Source organism: Phaseolus vulgaris, chromosome 3, assembly GCF_051622355.1.
Source record: "Phaseolus vulgaris cultivar YP4 chromosome 3, ASM5162235v1, whole genome shotgun sequence".
Classification (NCBI taxonomy): Eukaryota; Viridiplantae; Streptophyta; class Magnoliopsida; order Fabales; family Fabaceae; genus Phaseolus; species Phaseolus vulgaris.
Window position 1 is genome coordinate 46471994 of NC_143500.1, and position 22441 is coordinate 46494434.

Genomic DNA, 22441 nt, shown 5'->3' on the forward strand with positions numbered 1-22441 from the left:
ACCATTACACAGTGACGTGCATAACTGAGGGGAACAGGCAAATACTTTGATTGGCCCCTATTTTATTGTAAAGTTATGCACTTTAGATCCAAAATTTATTTTCTTTCGTAACTCATCATTCATTTCTTATGTTGAGTATGGATGGATACTTTGAGGAAAAGTATTTTTTTTAAAAGGAAGGAAAAATATGGAAGGACAAAATAACTTTTAAGATTTAAAATAAGGAATTTAGGATCAAGTAGCCCTTCAAAAACATTTAATAAATTCAACTTTTTTGTTTTCAGCTTGACAGATAAAAAAATCTGAGTTGAAAAGATTTTTCAGAATTCACTTCATTTAAGTATTTTTTAATAAAATTTTATATTATTAAAAAATAAGAAAGGATAAAAAATAAGACTTGGTTGGTTGGTTGTTTTGTTTATTGTATTTTTACACTTTAGGGTTTATTGTATTATATATTTTATTTCTACACTATAAGAGAATTAATCTCAAACATGAAAATACTTTGTTCGGCACAAAAAAAATATTAATCTTCTTTTATTAGAAAAATTGTATTATCTTACTCAGATATGTAGTTTCTCAAGTCCCTTTAAGGTTTTTTTTTCTCTCCCATTTTCAAAGGTTTTTTACAACCAACTTTTACCTATACATAATAGCATTTCACATAAAAATTATTTTACAACCTTGATTTATATTAATATCTTTTTGAAGTGTCATTCCAATCCTTTTCTTTACACCTCAACATGTCTTGAAAACTTCGGTGACCTCATACACTACTATTGATTTAAAAAAAATGTCTTCTCAATTATTTTTCAACACTTAAAATTTTCTCTACAACAAACCAGTCACGTGTCGCTGTTAATACTTAAAAAATCAAGTGAAAGTTTTGTTGTCTCAACAGAGTTAACTCGACGAAGTAGACACCCAATCCCATCAACCCATTTTTGCTTGTGGAGTTTACTGTCACACTTAAACTCTAGAAGACCTTGTGCAGTTTTGAGGCCAAAGTAGAACTCTTCTGAGGTTTTCCTTTCTTTTCTGTATGGCCATGCCCCATCTTTGTCACAAATTCCATAAACCACACCTAGTATAACAATGTATGCAATGAAAATTAGACTACCTAACTCCAAAAACAGAGACAACTGGGGAAAATAGAACTTTTTTTATTCCAAATGGAATAGAAAAAAATAAATGAATTTAGTAATGCAAATAGATGTTTGGATAAAGGTGGTGGGAGTTTTTAATTAATGCTTACATTTATTCTTTTTGGAGAATGCTCCTCCAACGTGCTTGCTTTTGATCTTGATTTTGACCTGAAGTAAAAGAATTAAAAATTCCGTCCTTATTATCACTATTGTGTCTGAAAACTTCATCACATGAATATATGTTTAAGCTAGAATTTTACTATGGTATACCTGACACTTCTTGTTGATGTAGACAGAAACATGCTTCCATCGTAATACACCTGAAAAAGTTAATCAAAGCAGCCTTAAAAATAGTGATAAGCAAATTCCTATTATTTATTGGTCATGTATGTTTGTACTATTGGATCTTTAGAATCAGATTTTGACTATAATGAAGTCACCTTTTGGTTTGAGCTGCAATAAATCTCCTACACATGGAGGATGATGTTCACACATTTGACCATCGAAAGCATTAAACCAATGAGATTGTGGTAGAAGTACTCTATCATAGGGACTTATAGATGCATTCCTCTTTGCTTCGTTTGGCAATCTTGCTCTTAAAGCTGCTTCTCCTCTCATAGCTTATTTTGCAAAGAAAAAAAAGCTAGTCATGAATGATCAACTCTTAAAAACTACTTTCCAAAATTGGTAAGAATAAATCACTTAATAAAAGTTTTCCCACTAAAATCTCTCATAAGGGTGGTAAAATTTAAAAAGAAAATTACTTTTTCTAAGTTTGAACCGAATACAAATAAAGCAAGTACCAGTTGCAGCTGCTGCTGTAAGAGTCATAAGATCACCAGGGGTTTGAATATCAACAGCAGATTTTACTGTAGAAGCCACATGATCATGATCAGCTCCGGCTAGTTCAGCCATTTCAATGCAATGTGATGCCATGAGTTGTGTGGCTGAAGCCAGAGCAAGGTTCAACTTCGAGTGAGAGCCACTAGAGTTCTCTGCTGCAGCAACAGCAGCCAAGGCCGAAGCTAACCCAGCAATGGACACAGCAGAATGCAAACGTGCATTTTCTAACCGTGCCCGATCTTTCTTCCTTACAGTAATATTAGTGTTCCCATGATGCCTCTGATGAAACCATTTTCCTATGGTACCCATCTTTCTAGGAGAAGGTATGATCTTACCTGTCTACAAAAGTAAGAGTACTGAAGTTAGAGCTTGTAGAGAATAGGCCAAAACACCGATTGATCCACACGTTCTCGATGTATATGAACTTATAATTAGAGATTAGTCTGTAATTTTGAAAAGATAATTTTTTATTAAGCAATTATCATTCAGAGTTTTGGCAGATTATGAGATTCAGTCAACGATTAATGCAAAATGGGCATAGCATGATGCATGAGAAGAGGCATGATGCATGAGAAGAGGCATGACTTACTGCTAATTGAGGTGCGAAAATAGGTTCTTGCAAGGTGGCTTGATTCTTGTCATGGAAAGTGTGCTTCTGTTTTTCCAAAAGAGCCTTTGAAATTTCTGCAGCAGAGAGACTCCATGACCTGGATAAGAACTCCATAGGCTCATGTGGGGTAGGTGGCTGAGGAATGGACGGTAACGATGGGACCAGTTTGAGTTCATCATTTTCTTGCACGTCCTCTAATTCTAAACCATGCCACGAACCAATTTTGGCAGGTGGAAAATAACAACCATCCATTTTAGTTTCCACTTTCTATGAATCTACTACCCTTGGTACTGAATGTCCAACTCAAGAATTTGGATTATATTGGCAGAGACAACTAACTACACACCACCCAAAAAGCACATAAAAGAAGGTTAGTTCGACTTGTGATTGACTCGAGAGCTGAAAAAGGTAAAGGTAAAAGTTTGGTGTGATTTGAAAGAACTGGCTGAGAAGTTGCTTATGGAAACAACAGCAGCAGATAAGTACTTCCAAAATCCTTTGCAAACCGTGCCTGATCTTCACCGAATTGATCAACGAAAAGAAGAAACGATACATAAAAGGCCACAACAAAACATCCTAGCAAACATCAAACTTTGGAAAACACAAGAGAGAGAAAAAAACCCCACTGACAAAACAGATTAAGTCCCTTAGAAACTTCAAAGGGCTGAACCCAGAATATATAATAATCCGATTTCTGAAACTAATCTTAAAAAATAAGTACCCGCTTTACAGAGCTTGCAACTTTAACAGCAGCTTTTGAGTTTTGACCAAGCTTTTGAGACCGTGTTGAGTCTGAATAAAAGTGGGCTTAGAATTAACGAGACAGAAGAGATTGCATGAACACTAATCTAAGTCTTGTGCTTTGGACCACCATGAATTCAGGTTGAAGTTGATTAAAGAATAGGGGACAAGCCGGTATTCACGAAGCTCAAAAAAAAAAACTAAAAATTTAACAAGACATATTCCCGAATAAGCTGGCATTGGTTCGTAGGAGTCATGCACAACCCTGTTATCGATGAGAGACACAATTTGATTGGTATTATTATTTTAAAGTATATGGTCACATAAGATTTGGTGGCAGAAGGAATATTAAGATGCGTCATGAACTAGAGCATGGTTGAAAATAGGAATAAAGTGGGTGCAGTGCAGGAGCAGAGTCTATGAATATGATGACACTGCATGGACCTTAGACTAGACGGCGGTGTGTGGGGGCATGACAATAACCTTTGCAATTCAGGAGCCTAGTTCATAGACTACTCAACAGATAAAATTATTTTCAATAATATTTCCACACTTTATCTTTCATTCTAAAAATATTTTCTCTCATTATTACTTTTAAATTATTAAGGTAAGGAAGCAGTATACAAAATAAATAAATAAATAAAGACAGAAAAATATAAATCAGGTCACTGCACATTTTTCTACCAGATATTTAATTTTCCACATGCACAAGTAAGACCATAAATCAGGGAAAAAGTTATTTCTAGAAAACATTTTGTAATATATCTTATAATCTTTAGATTAATCTCATCTTCAAATATTATACTTAGATAAGTGATATATTGACATAATATACAATATTTAATTGATAATATAAAAAATAAAATATTTTTATCAATTTTATGTAAAAACTAAAATTTTAAATAACAAAATAGGATTGTATAGTATCAATATATCCTTACTCTTATACTTATTTCCCTAAATCACAAAGGGAGATGGAGATAAAGAAAAAAAGGGAGATGGAGATAAAGAAAAGGCAAAACTTTTTTTTCTCTCTATTTGCAGTTCCAGAATTTACTTCTAATTATGAATTACTAAATTTGAAGTTTTCTAACGAAATTTTATACTATTTCAATTCAGATGAAGGCATGAGAAAAAAACCAAAACAATGTAGCTGCTCGAGTTAAATAAAAATTCGAGAAGGATCCGAAAGGCAGCTCTACCCCAGATGAGGGAACAATGATCAAGTTATCTTAGGTTAAAGACTCAGGGAAGGTAGAGGGAGATCCGTAAAGGGTACCTCTCCTTCCCAGATGAGTGAAGGAAAGTAAAGGTTGAAAGCTCTGGGAGGTAGAGGGAGATCTGAAAGGCAGCTCTCCTTCCAGTTGAGCAAAGATGAAGTCATAAGGTAGCTCCGCAGAGAACGCTTTTCAGTTAAAAGGAAAATGGCATCGCCGAAAGCCTATGGCTTTGAGATTGAGATAATAAGAAGATTACACGGCGAGAACCAGATCAACAAAGTTTTAGGCGATAACATAGAAATACACATGTTACTCGGCAGATCAGGCAAGTGACATTTCAAGCACTAAGATTGACCTACGCCTACTGCCCAGTAAGTGATTTTGCGTTAAATGTTGTTGCTATAAACTAACAGTTTGTTCAGGTTAAGTCGATTTCCGGAGAATTAAGCATCAGTTTGTGCTAAGTTAATTGGGTTAAGCAAAATTAGCCAGTTACATCAGATGATCGCACAACAGATAAAGATAAAGCCACATGTATATATATATATCAAAGCAGTTTAAACGGAATGAAAGCTATTACAGATAAATCAAAAGTTAAATGCAAAAGTTTTCAAGATGATAAGATTGAAGTGGCAGATGAAAACAGTTAAGCTGAAGGCACGATCTTGCCATCCACCACTTCATTGTAAACGGAGAATTTGGAGAGGTTGAGGTCAGGATATTCGCCGGCAATCTGCTCCAAAGCAGCACCAAAACCTGAAGTGGAACATGCGCGGCGCTGAGATCGAGTTCCTCAATCTTCTTCTTCGGCCCACTGTTCTCCTCGTGCATCTGGGCAAGCTCTGCTGAAGACTTGCTCAGCTCTTCAGCTTTTCGATCTCTTTTTGCCTCGACCTCAGTTGACTTAGCCTCAAGCTTAGCCACTTGAGCCTTGTTCGCCTTAAGAGCCCCCTCCAACTCAGTTATTTTCACCCTCTGAGGCACGAGCTCGCTTTCCAGTTCAATAGTCTCTGTAAGTTTGGCATTAAGCTTTTGGCGCAGGTCAACGTTATTGTTGCGCTCACATCGCAACTCGTCTTTAAGGGCATTCCGTGATAACTCAAGTCCTTTCATCATCATGTCACATTTAAGTTTGTGGACCTGGGCCCTCGCAGTGCTGGCCTCTTCCCGTTGGATGCGGTTGTCAAGTTCATATTTGCTCAGGGAGTCTTTTAGAGCCTCACCAACCATTTTGGAAAGGCGCTTCTCCACACTCTCAGCTGTTATGATGCTGAGGTGAACGGCGTAAGCCTTCAAAGCTTCTTCGAGAGGGGCTGGAAGAGCTGGAGTTGGAGGAGGCGTTGTAACTTGATTCTTGCCACCACCCTCACAAGATTGGATGGCGAGGGGGGCCTCGTGGTGTGGTGGTGAGGCAGGTAGCTCTGCTGTAGGTTGAGGGGAAGCTTGCGTATCTGCAAGTTGTTCTTGTGTAGCTCCAACAACTGAGGCATTTGAAGGGAGAGCATCCTCAACAGACTCGAAGAGTGTGGAGGCACTGGGGGGTTCTCGGCATAGTTGGGGTTGGTGCCTTCAGCTGCTGGTGACTCAGCTACAGTCACCCTCTTTCTCTTGCAGATTAGCCCGTCTTCAGTGCTTTCATCTTCTTCCTCATCTGACACCACTCTGGGGGTCTTCCTCTTTGCCCTTTTCAGTGGCAGCTTCTTTCGCTTAGATGCAGGAAGAGCGGTAGGAGGGGATGGGCCAACCTGTGGAGATCTGCCTTGGGCAGCAGCAACCTCTGCGGCAGAGTTGGGAATGGTTTGGGAGCCCGTCGCCAGATTATGAAGCTTGGCTATTGAGCGCAGTCTCGCCATACGCTCCTTTCCCAACATTGTATCTGCATAAAGAAATCAATGATCACAAAACAGTCCAATTCAAGCAGTTGATGATGCAAAGGAAAATAAGCAGTGTGAACTAATGCGTGAGCTAACCAATCAAGACTACGCGCAAATCAGAATAACACAAGCAACATTAATAAAAGATAGAGTGATGCGAATTCAGGGAAAGGGAAACTTGGAGATGAGAGGAAGACAAACCTATATGAAAGTTCAGTTGACTTTCGTGGAATTCGTAGGTGATGATGGAGGAGGTGGCCAGGGTTATGTTGGAGGAGGCAACTCCTTTCCAGAAGTTGCATAGATCCTTGTCAAGCTCTCCCATTTTTTCTGGACTTCTAGCCCTCCTGAAGTTGTCCTTGGGCTCCTTCTTTCCCTTGTTCACCCAGTACAAGGGAAATCCGTCGAGGAGAGTGGGGTCTTGGTCGTTGCGGCAAACACACACAAATTTGTCTTTCCAGTCCTTGTAGGATTGCTAGAAGATGGAGAGGATTGACCTCCCAACAATCCCGTTGAGGCTGACCCATAGACAATCACCTGGGTTCTTGGCCTCGAACAAGAAGAGGAACACGTCCACGGAGGCTGGGTGTCCCAGGTGTGCGCAAATGATCTGGTACGCCCTGACGAACGCCCAACTGTTGGGATGTAGCTGGGCGGGAACTATGTCGAGCTCGGTCAAGAGTTCCCTTTCGAAGCGAGGGAAGGGGAAGCGGAGCTTGACCTTCTTGAACATGGTAGCATAGACGAAGCATAAGGGTTCGCCATTCTTCCCCTGGTCGTCGGTGCAGATGGGCTCCCTAGGGGGACAAGGACGAACGGTCACCTTGTCGTCATGCTCCTTGCTAAAGGAAGATGAGCTTTATCACCTTTCTTGAGGCGAAGGACGTCAATGTCGATGTTGATGGAAGAGGTCTCACCCAGCAAAGCTGAAGTGGCCCAAGGGTACAACTGTTTGTAATCAGGAGGGGGTCTCACAGCTACGCTGGTTTGAGGTGGGGTTGGTTGCGGTTGGTTGGGTCGAGAGGATGCGGGTCTCTCGGCCTGGCTCGAAGGGATACTGGGATCCCTTGGTGGATTGCGAGAAGAGGAAGGGATGACCTTACGAGTTTTCGACGGAGGGTTTTGAGAAGATGAAGGAGGGTTTGGAGTGATTTTGGTGCGAGCCATCAGAAGAACTGCAAAGAAGATGAAAAAGGAAAGAGATGAGAGTTCATAAACAGAATGACTCGACTGAAAAGAAGAAGACAGAACGAACAAGGGGGGCCCGTAGAGAGAAAGCTAGAAAACCTAAACGCAGGAAAAAGCGAAGCAAAGAACAAAACAGCCCACAACGTATGCTCCAGACAGTTAATGGATGATGTAAACCGATTAAAATGAAGCAAATGTCAGTGGGAGAGATAAAAAAGTTTCCTTTTGATGATCAAAAGTGTGTTGAGCAAGATGATGATTGAAGGAGATGAAGAATTCGCAAAGATATTTCGAACGTTATGAATGAAGAAGGTAACGAAACAGTGAAGTGGCGCGAAGGTTTTAAGAGTTTTGAACGTTGCAAGAAGCGCAAACGGCAGTGAATAATAGTCGTTGATAAGTCCACGTGTCATTTGATCGGAGGGGGTTGGCGAAATGTCAAATCAGTAAATAGTATGGGCGCTAGCGCGCAAAGCCACGTAGATCGCCGAAAATTCAACTTCTTAGTCTTTTCGTTGGACAAGTCACAGCTTAAGATTGGGGGGCTTGTGTACCGATCAGGTCATCGGGTGTGATGACGTGAACAGTAAGTGACTACGTGGGGCGTGCTTGGCGGGACACGTGGACGAGAGAGAGATGAGTGGTCAAGAAGTTAACATAGTCGCCGTTTGTGGAAGTGGCGTTCTTCAGTGTACATAGTCGGTTGTCGCCAGGTTTTCGTATCATCGTCGTATTAGATAATGGAAGATCAGGTGGTCAGGAATCGCCACAAGAGGCACATCGCCGGATTTCCCAGTAAACTTAGTTGAAGCTGTTGGAGGTTCAGGCGAGTAAGTTCAGGCGTGTAAGTTCAGTAAAGATGATTGTTACATCAGCATGAAGCATGGAGGTTAAGTGAGTTGGAGGAAACAGCTTGCTCATCGATGACGGGATTCCCAGAGTGGACATTCGTCGATGGCGAGGTTTCCTTAGCTAGAACATGCATGGCGTGGCAGCGAGGAAGGTGGCTGATGAGCATATATTTATTCACACTCACTAGCCTTATTCATAGATTATTGGACTATAATAATAAATAAATCCATTGTTTTAATTAATATTCTTATAATTGGGTTTATTTGGGCCTTAACTATTATTATTGTTAATTTTGTCTTTTTAGAGTAAATTATCCAGAGGAAGCATCTACCTTTGTGAATGGGCCAAATATGCAAAAGTCTAAGTTGCTTCTTGAACCAAAACAGAAAAAATATTTTGAGGAGAAGAAAGAGAAAATAAAAGCTACAAGATTCCAGAAACAGAATTGGAAGCAAATCTTCTGCAAAATAAAAAGAATTATGGAAAGTAAAACTGTTTACAAAATCTAAACTGCAATATTTTCCCAAGATCCTTGGAGCAGAAAAGCCTATAAAAGGACACAAGCATCAAGGAGAAAAGAGAGAGCTGCATAGGGTTTTCTTAGTTTATTTTCTTCTTATTAATTCTTTTGTTTTACCTCCGCATGGAAGGCTAAACCTTTTTGGTTGATTCTTTTGTAATTCCCCATTGAGTTCTGAGGTTTTGTTCAATAAAAGTTTCGATTTTTAATTCTCTATAGCAGTTGTTTCTATTGTCTAATCTTCTGGAAAACTAGTTTTTGTGAGAGGTTGTACTTGAACGCATGATTGAGAGTCTTCCTTATCTTAAACTTTGGTTTCTTAGTTAGTTCGCATTGTTCTAATTAATTTCTTGGGCGCATGATTCAAGGGAGAGGAGGTAAGCATTCCCATGGAGTATACGCATGGAACAAAGTGGGCATTGATTAAACTAGTAGACGCATGCTTTACTGGTGAGTTTCAGTTGAATCAGATCGGCGCATGTTCAATCTGGTTTAGCTCTGTTGGAGGATTGAGAAAAGATTAATCTTTAGACAACCTGTGAAGAATTCAATGGTGGAAGAACTTGGGATCAACCGCTTTTTATTTGCTATTTTAATCTCTTTTATATTTTCTGCACAACTATCTCAAACCCCCTTTTTATCTTTATTGTTATTGCTAACTTTTATTGTTTGCAAATAGATTTTAAACCCTGATCAACTGATTTTACTATTGGATTCGTTGGGAGACGACTTGGGGACATTTTTCCACAATTATACTATCATCTCTCTAGTGTTAGACAAGTCTACGCTAGAATCATATTAATTTGACAGCAAAACGACAGTTATCAGTGGCACCTGCGACAAGCGATATCACAAAGATGATGTACTTTGTTGCATCCGATACTCGCTTTGTCGGGTGGCGTTCCAGAGCGTGTTACGTGCTAGGTTACACCTTGAATAGGAGACTTGGCCGCGTAACGGGATGCTACATAGAAATGACGCTTAAGTTACCCCGGCCCAGATAATGACACGTGTAGAGTTGGATGCTACATAGAAATGACGCTTAAGTTACCCCAGCCCAGATGATGACACGTGTAGAGTTGGATGCTACATAGAAATTACGCTTAAGTTACCCCAGCCCAGATGATGACACGTGTAGAGTTGGATGCTACATAGAAATTACGCTTAAGTTACCCCAGCCCAGATGATGACACGTGTAGAGTTGGATGCTACATAGAAATGACGCTTAAGTTACCCCAGCCCAGATGATGACGCGTGTAGAGTTGGATGCGAGCCACGCGTCCAAAGTGTAATTGTCTGGAGAGAGAAAATACCCAGGTATAAAAGGTAAACTTAACAGAATTTGGGAGGTACGTTCATTACGACTCATTTTTTTTTGTTGAGAACACTTGAGCACGGTTCTACAACACCTAATTTTCTCTCAGTTTTTGGGTGTTCCTGTTGCTGACTTGAGCGTCAGAGTGCCACCGGCCGCAGAGGCGCTATACTGTGTTTTCAAGTTCTTAGAGAGACAATATGTAGCGTGGACTTGAAGCGCACGTGGTATCAAAGCTGGTGAGGAAAGATCGTGACGAGGCATCGTTCTTGCGCTTGGTCAACCGGCAGATCAAGTATCAATATATCATTACTCTTATACTTATTTCCCTAAATCACAAAGGGAGATGGAGATAAAGAAAAGGCAAAACTTTTTTTTCTCTCTTTTTGCACTTCCAGAATTTACTTCTAATTATGAATTTCTAAATTTGAAGTTTCCTAACGAAATTTTATACTATTTCAATTCAGATGAAGGCATGAGAAAAAACCAAAACAATGTAGCTGCTCGAGTTAAATAAAAATTCGAGAAGCAAAAATGAGAAAATAGACATAAAATAAGTTGCTAAATTTTGTAAACAACTTATTATACACCAAAAACAAATTGTAGTCAGATACAAGACAATTATGCTAAAATGTCCCTGGGTATTGAAATATTCAGCAAAAAAATTATTTAGTTAAGTGGGGATTGTAGAACTTCCCTTATATGAAGAATTTATGAATGATTTACTAAATTAATTAATTTAGTAACAACTCTCTAATTACTATTAAATCTAAGTTATATTTTACTGATGATAAAAAAATTAACTAATATTATTTATCTTTGGTGATGGTTATTGGTTATTTCGAGAATGGACTAAAACCATGTTTCATGTAGCAACAAGTTAATCTTGTAAGGAAAAATTATTGGAGAGATTCAATTTTTAAAAGTATAATGAGTTTGTGATTATATTTTTTATATATATTTTGTCTATCTTGTTTTTTTCTATTCAACTTGGAATTTAAAATTTTCCACTTAAAATCGCAATCATTGCTTTTAGGATTGTTGGTAGTCAATTTTGAAATTATTCAAAATACTTACTATTCTGCAGTTTAATTGTGTTGTGGCCAAGTCAATACTAGTTTAGGAGACTGTCTCAACAACAATTGTGAGAAAAATGTGAAATGTTAAATAACACAGTATGCGAATAATTATTTCAGAATAATAATATTTTTATTTAGAAGTTTACTCAATTGATTAAAGAGTCACGGTACTTATTGTATATTTCGCAACAAATTACTTTCCCTAAATAAATAAAAAAAATACCAAAACAATAAAGTTAATAAACTCGTACCACCAAACTCTCCATAAAATATAATCTAAATAGTTTTAATAATCATACTATAAAATACTACTCAATTTATAAAATAGAATTCACATTATTTATACTACGGGAACACATGCACTTGCACGTGAGTGCCTGTGTATTCGCATTTTTCATTTTTACTATTTATATATTCATATAATTTTAATAAATATTAAATTATATGAGAAGATATGTAAATTATCTAAATGCACCATTAATAATATTTTTATTAAGATTTTATGTTAATTTTTTTATATTTTCATTTTATTGTTTTTGAATATTAAATTTTGATTTAATATGGGGTGTAATCTTGAACTTTGTAAGGTTATCAAGATTAAAATTAAGGTTTAAAAAAAATGGACCAGCAAACAATGTCAAAATATAATGCAAATGGTTGTATGTTGGAAGTTGTAGAATCTATCACCATATCAATTGAATCCACATCTTCCATGGCAAAGAAGTTGAAAAAAATAAAATAATAAACTAAATACAAATTACCAAACTTCCAACTTATGTAATATCTAATAGATCAAAGCACAAGTAGACATAAAAACTTTGCCCGCAAAGCTGGGCTTATGATTCATACAAAAATATAAAAAAAATTAAGAAAGCAATAGAAACAGAAATGTTCAAATCCTATAACAATGAGACACGTCTCTGCTTCAAACACTTTGGGAAATGCGAAAAGGAGCAAACAATGGTGGTTGTTGTTGTACGTGATTGAAGATTGAAGAGGGACTAAGATGGGTGAGAGTAGGAGAAGAACATGAAGCGTGAAGGAAGATGGTTCAAAATGTGTCAAAATTTATGAGCATTTTTTTTTTCTTTGGATGCAACGGGTGAAAACTACTCCTTATAAGTATGTGGAAAGTGGATGTAAATGGTGACTGAAAACTATTGAAGAAAGTGGTAACCGCTCAGTAATAATCAAATTGTTCACGTTTGGCCACTACTCACATTTTCTAATATTTATTTCTCTCTCATAAAACAGACACTCCCTCTCATTATGCAATTAATTTTCAAAATAAATTATCTCTTTCAATTCAAACGGTTGCTCCATTTATTTCAAATATTTTATTAAATTTATTTCTCTCTCATACAACAGACACTCCCTCAATATGCAATTAATTTTCAAAATAAATTATCTCTTCCAATTCAAACGGTTGCTCCATTTATTTCAAATATTTTATTAAATTTATTTCTCTCTCAGACACTCTCTCATTATGCAATTAATTTTCAAAATAAATTATCTCTTTCAATTCATAACCACTCCTCCCCCTCTCTTTCAATTCATAACCGTTCATCCACCTCTCTTTCCATTCATAATTGTTCCTCCACATCTCTTTCAATTCATAACTGCTTTTCCACATCTCTTTCAATTCAAAATTGCCCACTACGTATACCAATATTGTAGAAAAAATAAGAAAGGACACAATGACCATAATACAATAATAAAATTAAATATTAATATAAGGATAAAATGAAAAAAAAAATTAAGAACCGTTAAGAGGGGAATAAGAAATGACACAATAACCGTTCATCCACCTCTCTTTCAATTCATAATTGTTCCTCCACATCTCTTTCAATTCATAACTACTTTTCCACCTCTCTTTCAATTCATAACTACTTTTCCACCTCTCTTTCAATTCAAAATTGCCCACTGCGTATACCAAATATTGTAGAAAAAATAAAAAAGGACACAATAACCATAATACAATAATAAAATTAAATATTAATATAAGGATAAAATGGGAAAAAAAAATTAAGAACAGTTAAGAGGGGAATAAGAAATGACACAATGACCATAATACAATAATAAAATTAAATATTAATATAAGGATAAAATAAGAAAAAAAATTAAGAGCAGTTAAGAGGGGAATCCCTAAAATTAAATATTAATATAAGGATAAAATAGGAAAAAAAATTAAGAGCAGTTAAGAGGGAATCCCCTTTATATATAGGTATAGATATTATAAAATATTTTTTATATTTATATATTGTAAAATTATTATGCGGAATTCAAATTATTTTAAAATAATGGAATAAATTTTTTCAGATATGTTAAATGAATGGGTTGAACTAGTCTAATTTAAAAAGCCACTCAATAAATTAATATTGATCAGTCTAATTCTAAATAAAAAATATATATTTTAAATTTAAATTATATTAATATAATTAATTTTAATTTTAGATACTATGATTTATAAGTTATAATAAATATATATACAAATATTTTTAATGAAATAATATTATTTATTTTAAAAATATAACTATTATTTTATAAAAATGATTTAATTCCAAAATTTATATATATCGGATAAAGAATTATATAAATAAGTTTAAATCACAATTTTTCATCTAATTTAACTCAATTTATAAAATTTTCATAACACTATATAAGAAAAAATTATTTTAACTTGCATATTGTGTTTTACAATGAATTTAAATTATAATATTATATATTCTCTTATGAATTTAAGGTGAGTTGAAAATTTTATATTGGTAAAAAGTAATTAAGATTAACAATCTATTATAATAAAATTTTAAATTAAAGATAGTATTTTGATCTTTTATATAAATTTATTTATTAATTATTAATTTTAAATATTTTAAAAATATATAATTTCTTATTGTGATAAAGATTAGATTTTTTATGGATTTTTAATATTTTATATAAGTGTATTCACTACCAAATATGCACCCTAAAAGTAGGTACATAATCCATTAAAAAATTAGGGTATTAACGCATGAGTGATATACAGGTGTTTGTGTTGGAGACTCTTCTGTCGGGTTGGGTTGGCCCTTCATAGTTATAAGAAGATCTGAAATTAATAACCTTTTATATGATGGATTAGAGTTAGCAGGTTTGGTCTACTAATTTAAAAAAAAAATCAGTTGTTCTTTTTTAAATTTTTTTTAGGATTATTTATTTAGTTGTAGTTGTTGATATCACTTTTTAATAAATCAATAAAAATACAAGAAAGATTAAGAAAATTAAATCAAATTTTAATATTCTAATAGAAAATTTAGTGCTTAACAAAATAAATATCAATAATACTTCAATGAATCAAATTATGGATAAAGAAATTAATGTAAATAAAGTTTTATATAAATATTTAGAAAAATTATCCTTGCACCTCCATATCTCCTCTTGTACCTCTATACTTTTTTTTAATTCTAACTATACCTTTGTGAGCATAGTGGAGAGTGTATTTTTTTTTTTTTTCATTTTTAAGTTTTGTGATGTTTTAGTGGTGAGTTTTTTTTGTTTGTTTATTTTTTTCATTTCTTTAGAAGCCACGAAACCTAGAAGAAAGAAACCCAACAATGTGTAAAAATAGAGTACAAAGCCAAACTAAAATTATTTTTGCACCAAGGAATGTCAAATACAACGAATCTTCTAGTCAACCCTCTCACACACACTCAAATGATGTGATTGCTCTCTCAAACGATGCAACTGAAAAAGAATGACATATATGCGACTAGAAAGGAGGTATGCAGCTGGAAGAAAGGTTTGTGGGTACGGGTGCAACAGATGTTGTTTAAAAATGTGAGATTATACTCTATTTAAAGTTCTTTAAATTTTTTAAAAAGTTTAAACTGACTTTCACAATTAATATGAAGGTGTAAGAAGAAAATATAGAAATGAAAAAAAATTTTACAAAACATTGATCACCACTAATTTTAATTCTAAAAACATAAAATTCATATAAAAAAGACGAACAAACAGAATTAGACCATCTATAACCCACTATTATTATATTAATAGATTAGACAGATCGAACTAATACAAATCAAAAGAATTAAAAAATTATGTATCTACTTAAATGATACAGCCCACCGACCAACCACTTCACAATTCCTAATGATGATATATAAGGTTTGGAAAAATGAGCTACCAAATTGGTCGAGTTGGGCTGTGTTGCAGAATAGAGAGGAGTTAGGCAGACATATAATTGATCATGTGAGTGTGTCTTTGCATTGGGAACAGTTGCATGTCGAGGAGATATATCTGATACAAAAATTGAAGATAAGCAACCATATATATTCGCATCCGTCCACAAACTTCAAGCTCATCATCTCAAGACATCCCACTTTCCATTTCTGACACAACCAAAATGATGCATCTATTATTCAACCACACTAAGGAATTGCCCATGATTTGACGCATGCATGTATAGATCTAATATTACAAAAAATACTCATCTGCTCTCTTCATGTAAATAAATCAATCTTCGATGCGACTCAATAGGGTGGAAGATCCATCTCAGGTGAAACAAATTACTCATTTTATTTTCAGTGCATCAACTCACCTTTTTCTTTCACCCGTTGCATGTATATTGTATCGGTACGAGCAAGGTTGACACGTGAACTCTCTGACCAAGAGTCTTTTGATTGTCCAAAATTTGGTTTACTCGATCAAGATCAGGGGAATCTGGTCGAATCCTGAGAGTCCTGATCGAGTCGGCCGACACCTAAGAGACTTAGTCGAAATCAGGTAAGCTTGGTCGAGACGAGTAGAATCACCACGGCCGACCGATCCATATTACCGTTAACGCTCAAACCAAGGTCAGTGAAACTAATATGTTATTAAGAATTAGGTAATACAACCCTAAGTGAGATCCACTTCGCTAATCGGGCCCAATAAAATAAGTCAATTAGAATAATATAAATAGCACACATCCCAAGGAGAAAGGTACATCATTTATTATTGTTCACCTACCTACCAGAGTACTGACAACCGCTTTACTGACCGTCGGAGTGTCTTTGCAGGTACCCCACCATCTGGTGTTCACCAGAGACCGAGGGCTGAAGGAGTAACATGAGGACGAGAAGAACCCCAATTCATCACCCAGCAACCTGACCGATCGAAGGAAGGAGGAGAAGACTTTAATAGTTCTCTAGGTCTCATCTCCCTAGTAAGAACATATATCATTTTAGGAATTCAAGTTAAATCTAAGTTCCGCATCGATTATGAGAAAGTTGGAAAAAAAATCCATAAATTAATTACAATAAAGATATGAGTTAGAGATACTATTAATATTTTATATAAATTTCACTCTATGTTTCATTATTATAGAAATTTTTTTATGATTTCGCCTTAAAAAGTTTTAACAGTAGCAATTATTAACCAAATGGTAACATTCCTATTTTTACTCATATTTAATAAAATAAAATAAAATAAAATAAAAATATATTTAATTAACATATGAATATATACAACTATCTCATGATTATATCTAAAAAAAATATCTCTCTTCATACGGATTAAAAGCAAAACATTCAAATTAAAGTCATCTCATCCTCTAACTACTCACTGAGGAGATTTATTACCGTATAAAAACACGATCATCACATATAAAGAAAACAAAACGCAACACAACAAACAATAGGGTAAGCTAACTATAAAATAATTTTATATAATTCCAATTTCAATTTTAATTTAACAAACATAATTCATCAAGTCTCACACAATTTCTCAAACCATCAAGTGTCTATTGATAGCTGTCGTTTTGCTGTCAAATTAATATGATTCTAGCGTAGACTTGTCTAACACTAGAGAGATGATAGTATAATTGTGGACAAATGTCCCCAAGTCGTCTCCCAACGAATCCAATAGTAAAATCAGTTGATCAGGGTTTAAAATCTATCTGCAAGCAATAAAAGTTAGCAATAACAATAAAGATGAAAAGGGGGTTTGAGATAGTTGTGCAAAAAATATAAAATAAATTAAAATAGCAAATAAAAAGTTGTTGATCCCAAGTTCTTCCACCATTGAATTCTTCACAGGTTGTCTAAAGATTAATCTTTTCTCAATCCTCCAACAGAGCTAAACCAGATTGAACATGCGCCGATCTGATTCAACTGAAACTCACCAGTAAAGCATGCGTCTACTGGTTTAATCCATACCCACTTTGTTCCATGCGTATACTCCATGGGAATGCTTACCTCCTCTCCCTTGAATCATGCGCCCAAGAAATTAATTAGAACAATGCGAACTAACTAAGAAACCAAAGTTTAAGATAAGGAAGACTCTCAATCATGCGTTCAAGTACAACCTCTCACAAAAACCAGTTTTCCAGAAGATTAGACAATAAAAACAACTGTTATAGAGAATTAAAAATCGAAACTTTTATTGAACAAAACCTCAGAACTCAATGGGGAATTACAAAAGAATCAACCAAAAAGGTTTAGCCTTCCATGCGGAGGCGAAACAAAAGAATTACTAAGAAGAAAATAAACTAAGAAAACCCTATGAAGCTCTCTCTTTTCTCCTTGATGCTTGTGTCCTTTTATAGGCTTTTCTGCTCCAAGGATCTTGAGAGAATATTGTGGTTTATATTTTGTTAACCGTTTCCAAGTTTCTATCTTTTCATAATTCTTGTATTTTGCAGAAGATTTGCTTCCAATTCTGTTTTTGAGATATTGTAGATTTTATTTTCTCTTTCTTCTCCTCCTCAGAATTTGTTTCCTTTTTTTGGTTCAAGAAGCAACTTGGACTTTTGCATATTTGGCCCATTCACAAAGGTAGATGCTTCCTCTGGATAATTTACTCTAAAAAGACAAAATTAACAATAATAATAGTTAAGGCCCAAATAAACCCAATTATAAGAATATTAATTAAAACAATGGATTTTTTTATTATTATAGTCCAATAATCTATGAATAAGGCTAGTGAGTGTGAATAAATATATGCTCATCAAATACCCCCACACTTATTCTTTTGCACTCCTGGGCAAAACATTCTAAGGTTTAAAAATAAAAGAAAAACAGTGCAAATAACAAATAGCAAATTCTAAGAATGCATAATGAAAGACATGATATAATTTCAAGAAATCAAGGAATCAAGAAAAATGTGAATGGAAATTCCTATATTTTAATATACAAGTAGGTAATTGAAATCAAAGGTTGAATCAAAATTGATAAAACTTCACTGGACACTCTCATACTCTCAAGTGTTTAGGGTTTGTATTTACACTCAGCACCCATGCAGACAAACACTACCATATGCTTAGCAAGACTCTAATATTCATAACAATCGAAAAAAAACATGCAATCAAAGATCAAGAGGTCTTCATAAGGGATGTAATGAGGCTAAGGTAAAGGTAGGTAAAAAGTGGGAAAATAGGCTTAAAAACCATAGAAAAACAAAGGAGCAATAGAGCATAGGTCTAAAAACAAGTGTAAGTATTATGACAATTCAACTCCTCTTTTTATTTCAAGATATCATTTTTTCATATAATAGAAAGTCAATCCAATGTATTAGAGGTTCCGCTCTTATTTTCTTTATTTTGCTTTGCTTTTCTTTTTCTTGATGTGTTCCTTTTTTTTCTTTTTTTATATCCATTTTTTTTTCTTTTTTTCCTTTTAAAACTGAAGAGGTAAACTATGAAAATGAGATACACCCCCACACTTATTCAAAAACCTATTCCCAAATAATTTCAAAGCTCCTTTATCTTCTAAGGTATGGACAAACATGGTTTTTCTGTTTTGAGGCTTGTAATGAGGGTTAAAAATAAGAAAAAGGCTATAGGCTCAAAGGGCTAACAAATGGATTATCATAAAGGTAGGCTAATATGGCTAGTGGGTTAATTTAAACAAAGAATGTCTCTATCATATCAATTCATGCACGTAAATCACAATTGTAAAACAAAGAATCAAGCTAAGTTCTAGAGTATAAGCAAACATGAGTGAAAACACACTAAAAAGAGTATTAAATGATAAATCAATTAAGGCTCAAAACTCACTAGGGACATTCTATCAAAAGATTCAACCCAAAATTTCTCATAACCAACTTATTTATCAATTTTAAAGAAAATCCAAACGAAAAATATCAAGAAACCAAGATTTTCAAGAATTATAAAACATGTCAGCCATTAGACAATCCTAAAAAGCTTATTTATTTTAACAAAAGCAAAAAGAAATTCAAATAAATAAAAGAAAAACAAAAAACACAAAAACAAATCAACAAAAGATAAATCCTAAACTATGATTCTCCTCCCCCACACTTAAATCATACATTGTCCTCAATGTAAAATCAATAAATAAATGTGTATAATAAAAGTGAGAGAAGAAGTACTCCCTCATTCAACTTGAGGGAAGTGGCAGTCGCAGCTGTTTCAACCATCCCCTCTACAGTATAAGCCAAGACTCTTCATCCACAGTGGTGTAGAAACACTATTAGCTGGAGCATCTAACCAAAGCATGCAGTACCTTGGTAAACTATGTAACAAAAATATTATGTTGAAGAAGCCTTGAAATAATGGATGGAACTGGGGTAGGTTTGGAGGACGTGTGAAATGGTACAGTTTCTTCCATGAATGGATGATGGTACTTTCTAGAGTATAGATGGAAGACAAAAATTTATTCATCATAGACGATCTGATATGGTTTGCTGTTTGGGGATCGTCTAAGGGTGGTGGTCTAAGGCTAGACAGTCCAGCTAGGGTAGACGGTCTAGTTGGGGTGGGAAATGGAATGAAATGTAAGTTAGAAGGTGGTGGTGGTTGGTAAAGGCTGCTTTCAAACGTTCCAATTATGGTAGAAGGTGTAGCCAGTGGAGATGATGGAATGAGTGATATGGGCTTCACCTTAAATAGTGGAGGTTGTATTCTTTGAAGCTTTAAGGATGGAAGAATAATATCATCTTCTTCTCCACTAGCAGTGTCTACTTGAAGGATGGGTAACATCTGCTCTTCCTCTTCTTGTATTACCTCCAAAACTATGTCAGAGCCATCTGCTAGTGCACAATCTTTTTTAGTAGATTCGGCAAGTATATCAGCATCAACAACTTCTCTATCAAGACTTGCATCACAAGAGTTAGTGCATTCTATCTCAACATTTGTACATTTAATTGGATTGGAGAAGTTAAAATCTCCTACAAACTCAAGCACATTTTCATGTCACAACTTTTAATCCCTCATGATTTAGCAATGATTTCTCCTCCATCAGTAAAGGTTGGACAATAACATTCAATGGTGTAGCAATCTTAGGTTCAGCCAGCTCAGCTTCATGCAAATCATTCGGATTAGCTTTAAAAACAGTTGATATGCCCCACTTCTTTTCGAGAGTGTCTATGGCAGAGGTAGGTGCTTCAGTGCCTGGATCAAGAGTTATATCTGGATCACGAGGTGATTTCATCTCTTGAACATAATCTGCAATCTCTCCAATCATTTGATCAGTTTTCTCTCTTCTTGCTACAACATCAGCCTCTTGAATTTTTTCATCTGCCCATTCTTGAAATTTTATGTTAATCTCCGTCATTTGCCTCATCAACTCTTCTAAAGTTGGTTCTTCCTTTGGAATTGCAATTTTGTTAGCCGCCCATTCTTGATCATATTTCATGTTGACCTCCTTTATTTGCCTTGGTTCTTCCTTTTGAATTGCAAATTTTTCAGCCGTCCATTCTTGAAATTTTGTGTTACTCTCCGTCATTTTCCTCATCAACTCCTCTAAAGTTGGTTCTTCAAGATTACGAGGAGTATTATCAGTTTGCACAAATGGTTGAAAAGATGTTTGACTTTCATCAAAATAGTTTTGCTGATAATATGATTGTTGTTGAGGTTGCTCATAAGACGGTTGACAATATGGATTATAACGTTGAGTCTGCTGAAAGTGAGGTTCACATTGCTGCAGAGGCTGTTCATATTGCTGATAATATGAATTATAATGTTGAGGCGGTTGAAAGTAGGGTTCACATTGTTGCAAAGGCTGCTCACATTGTTGATAATATAAATTATAATTTTGAGGCTGTTGAAAGTAGGGTTCACATTGCTGTAAAAACTGCTTATAAAACTGTGAAGATTGCTGCAAATATGGCTCACAATGATTATCATAATTGTAAATTTGTTCAGCTAATTTCCTTTCCATTTTAGAATTGAAAACAGGGGAGATATGTAATGGACACCAACACCTATTAGACGTCTCAGAGCAAACTTTTTTTTTTTTAATTGAAAAGCAAACCAAGTAAACTCCCAGGAAAGAGAGGTGAGTCACAAGCGAACAAACTTAAAAACCAAGTCTTTCCTAGCCAGAGTCTTCCCTGAATTGCTTTCAATTTAAAAACTTAAAGAGTAGCAACTGAAGTGTCTACCCTAAATGCAAAATCCTATAAAAATAAAAACTAATGCAAATGCTACACTTAATGCTTTAAAAAAAATAGTTAGAGAGAAAAAAAGAAAAAATAAATAAAATATTATGTAAAAATAAATAAAATATAGAAAATAAAAACAGTATACAAAAACAAAACAAAAGAAATAACTAAAAAAAGAAAATATATAAAATAAAGGCAAAATAAGATAAAGATAAAAGATATAAAGGAATAAAATAAAAACAAAAAAAATAAAATAAAGATAAAAGATATATGACATAAAATAAAATCAAAACAAAATAAAGATAAAAATATAAATAAAGAAAATAAAAACAAATCAAAATAAAATAAAATAACAGATATCCTAAATATTAGATTTTTTATTTTTTTATTTTATTTTTCGTTTTTTTATTGCTATAATAAATAAATAAAAACTAAAAGGAAGAAAATAAAGGTTAAATATGCAGAAAAAAAAAATTATGCAGATAAGAAAGAAAAACCTGATAACCAAAATCAAATTGAATTCCCCGGCAACGGCGCCAAATTTGATAGCTGTCGTTTTGCTGTCAAATTAATATGATTCTAGCGTAGACTTGTCTAACACTAGAGAGATGATAGTATAATTGTGGACAAATGTCCCCAAGTCGTCTCCCAACGAATCCAATAGTAAAATCAGTTGATCAGGGTTTAAAATCTATCTG

General features: G+C 34.6%; 1 protein-coding gene across 1 annotated transcript; it reads right to left on the reverse strand.

Moving 5' to 3' along the window:
- Window positions 1-691: 691 nt before the first annotated feature.
- LOC137808088 (VAN3-binding protein) lies at window positions 692-3870 on the reverse strand. The gene is made up of 6 exons (XM_068609000.1): window positions 2578-3870; window positions 1949-2327; window positions 1586-1765; window positions 1416-1465; window positions 1256-1313; window positions 692-1084 (listed from the first exon to the last, which is right to left on the reverse strand). The coding sequence occupies exons 1-6, from the start codon at window positions 2848-2850 to the stop codon at window positions 846-848; spliced, it is 1179 nt and encodes a 392-aa protein (XP_068465101.1). The 5' UTR covers window positions 2851-3870; the 3' UTR covers window positions 692-845.
- Between the last annotated feature and the right edge of the window lie 18571 nt (window positions 3871-22441).

Excerpts from the sequence above, each read along its gene's own strand:
- LOC137808088 (XM_068609000.1), bottom strand. The coding sequence starts at position 2,850 with ATGGATGGTTGTTATTTTCCACCTGCCAAAATTGGTTCGTGGCATGGT. Across the intron at positions 1,766-1,948 it reads TACAGCAGCAGCTGCAACTG|CTATGAGAGGAGAAGCAGCT; the intron begins GTACTTGCTTTA and ends TTGCAAAATAAG. Across the intron at positions 1,466-1,585 it reads ATTGCAGCTCAAACCAAAAG|GTGTATTACGATGGAAGCAT; the intron begins GTGACTTCATTA and ends TAACTTTTTCAG.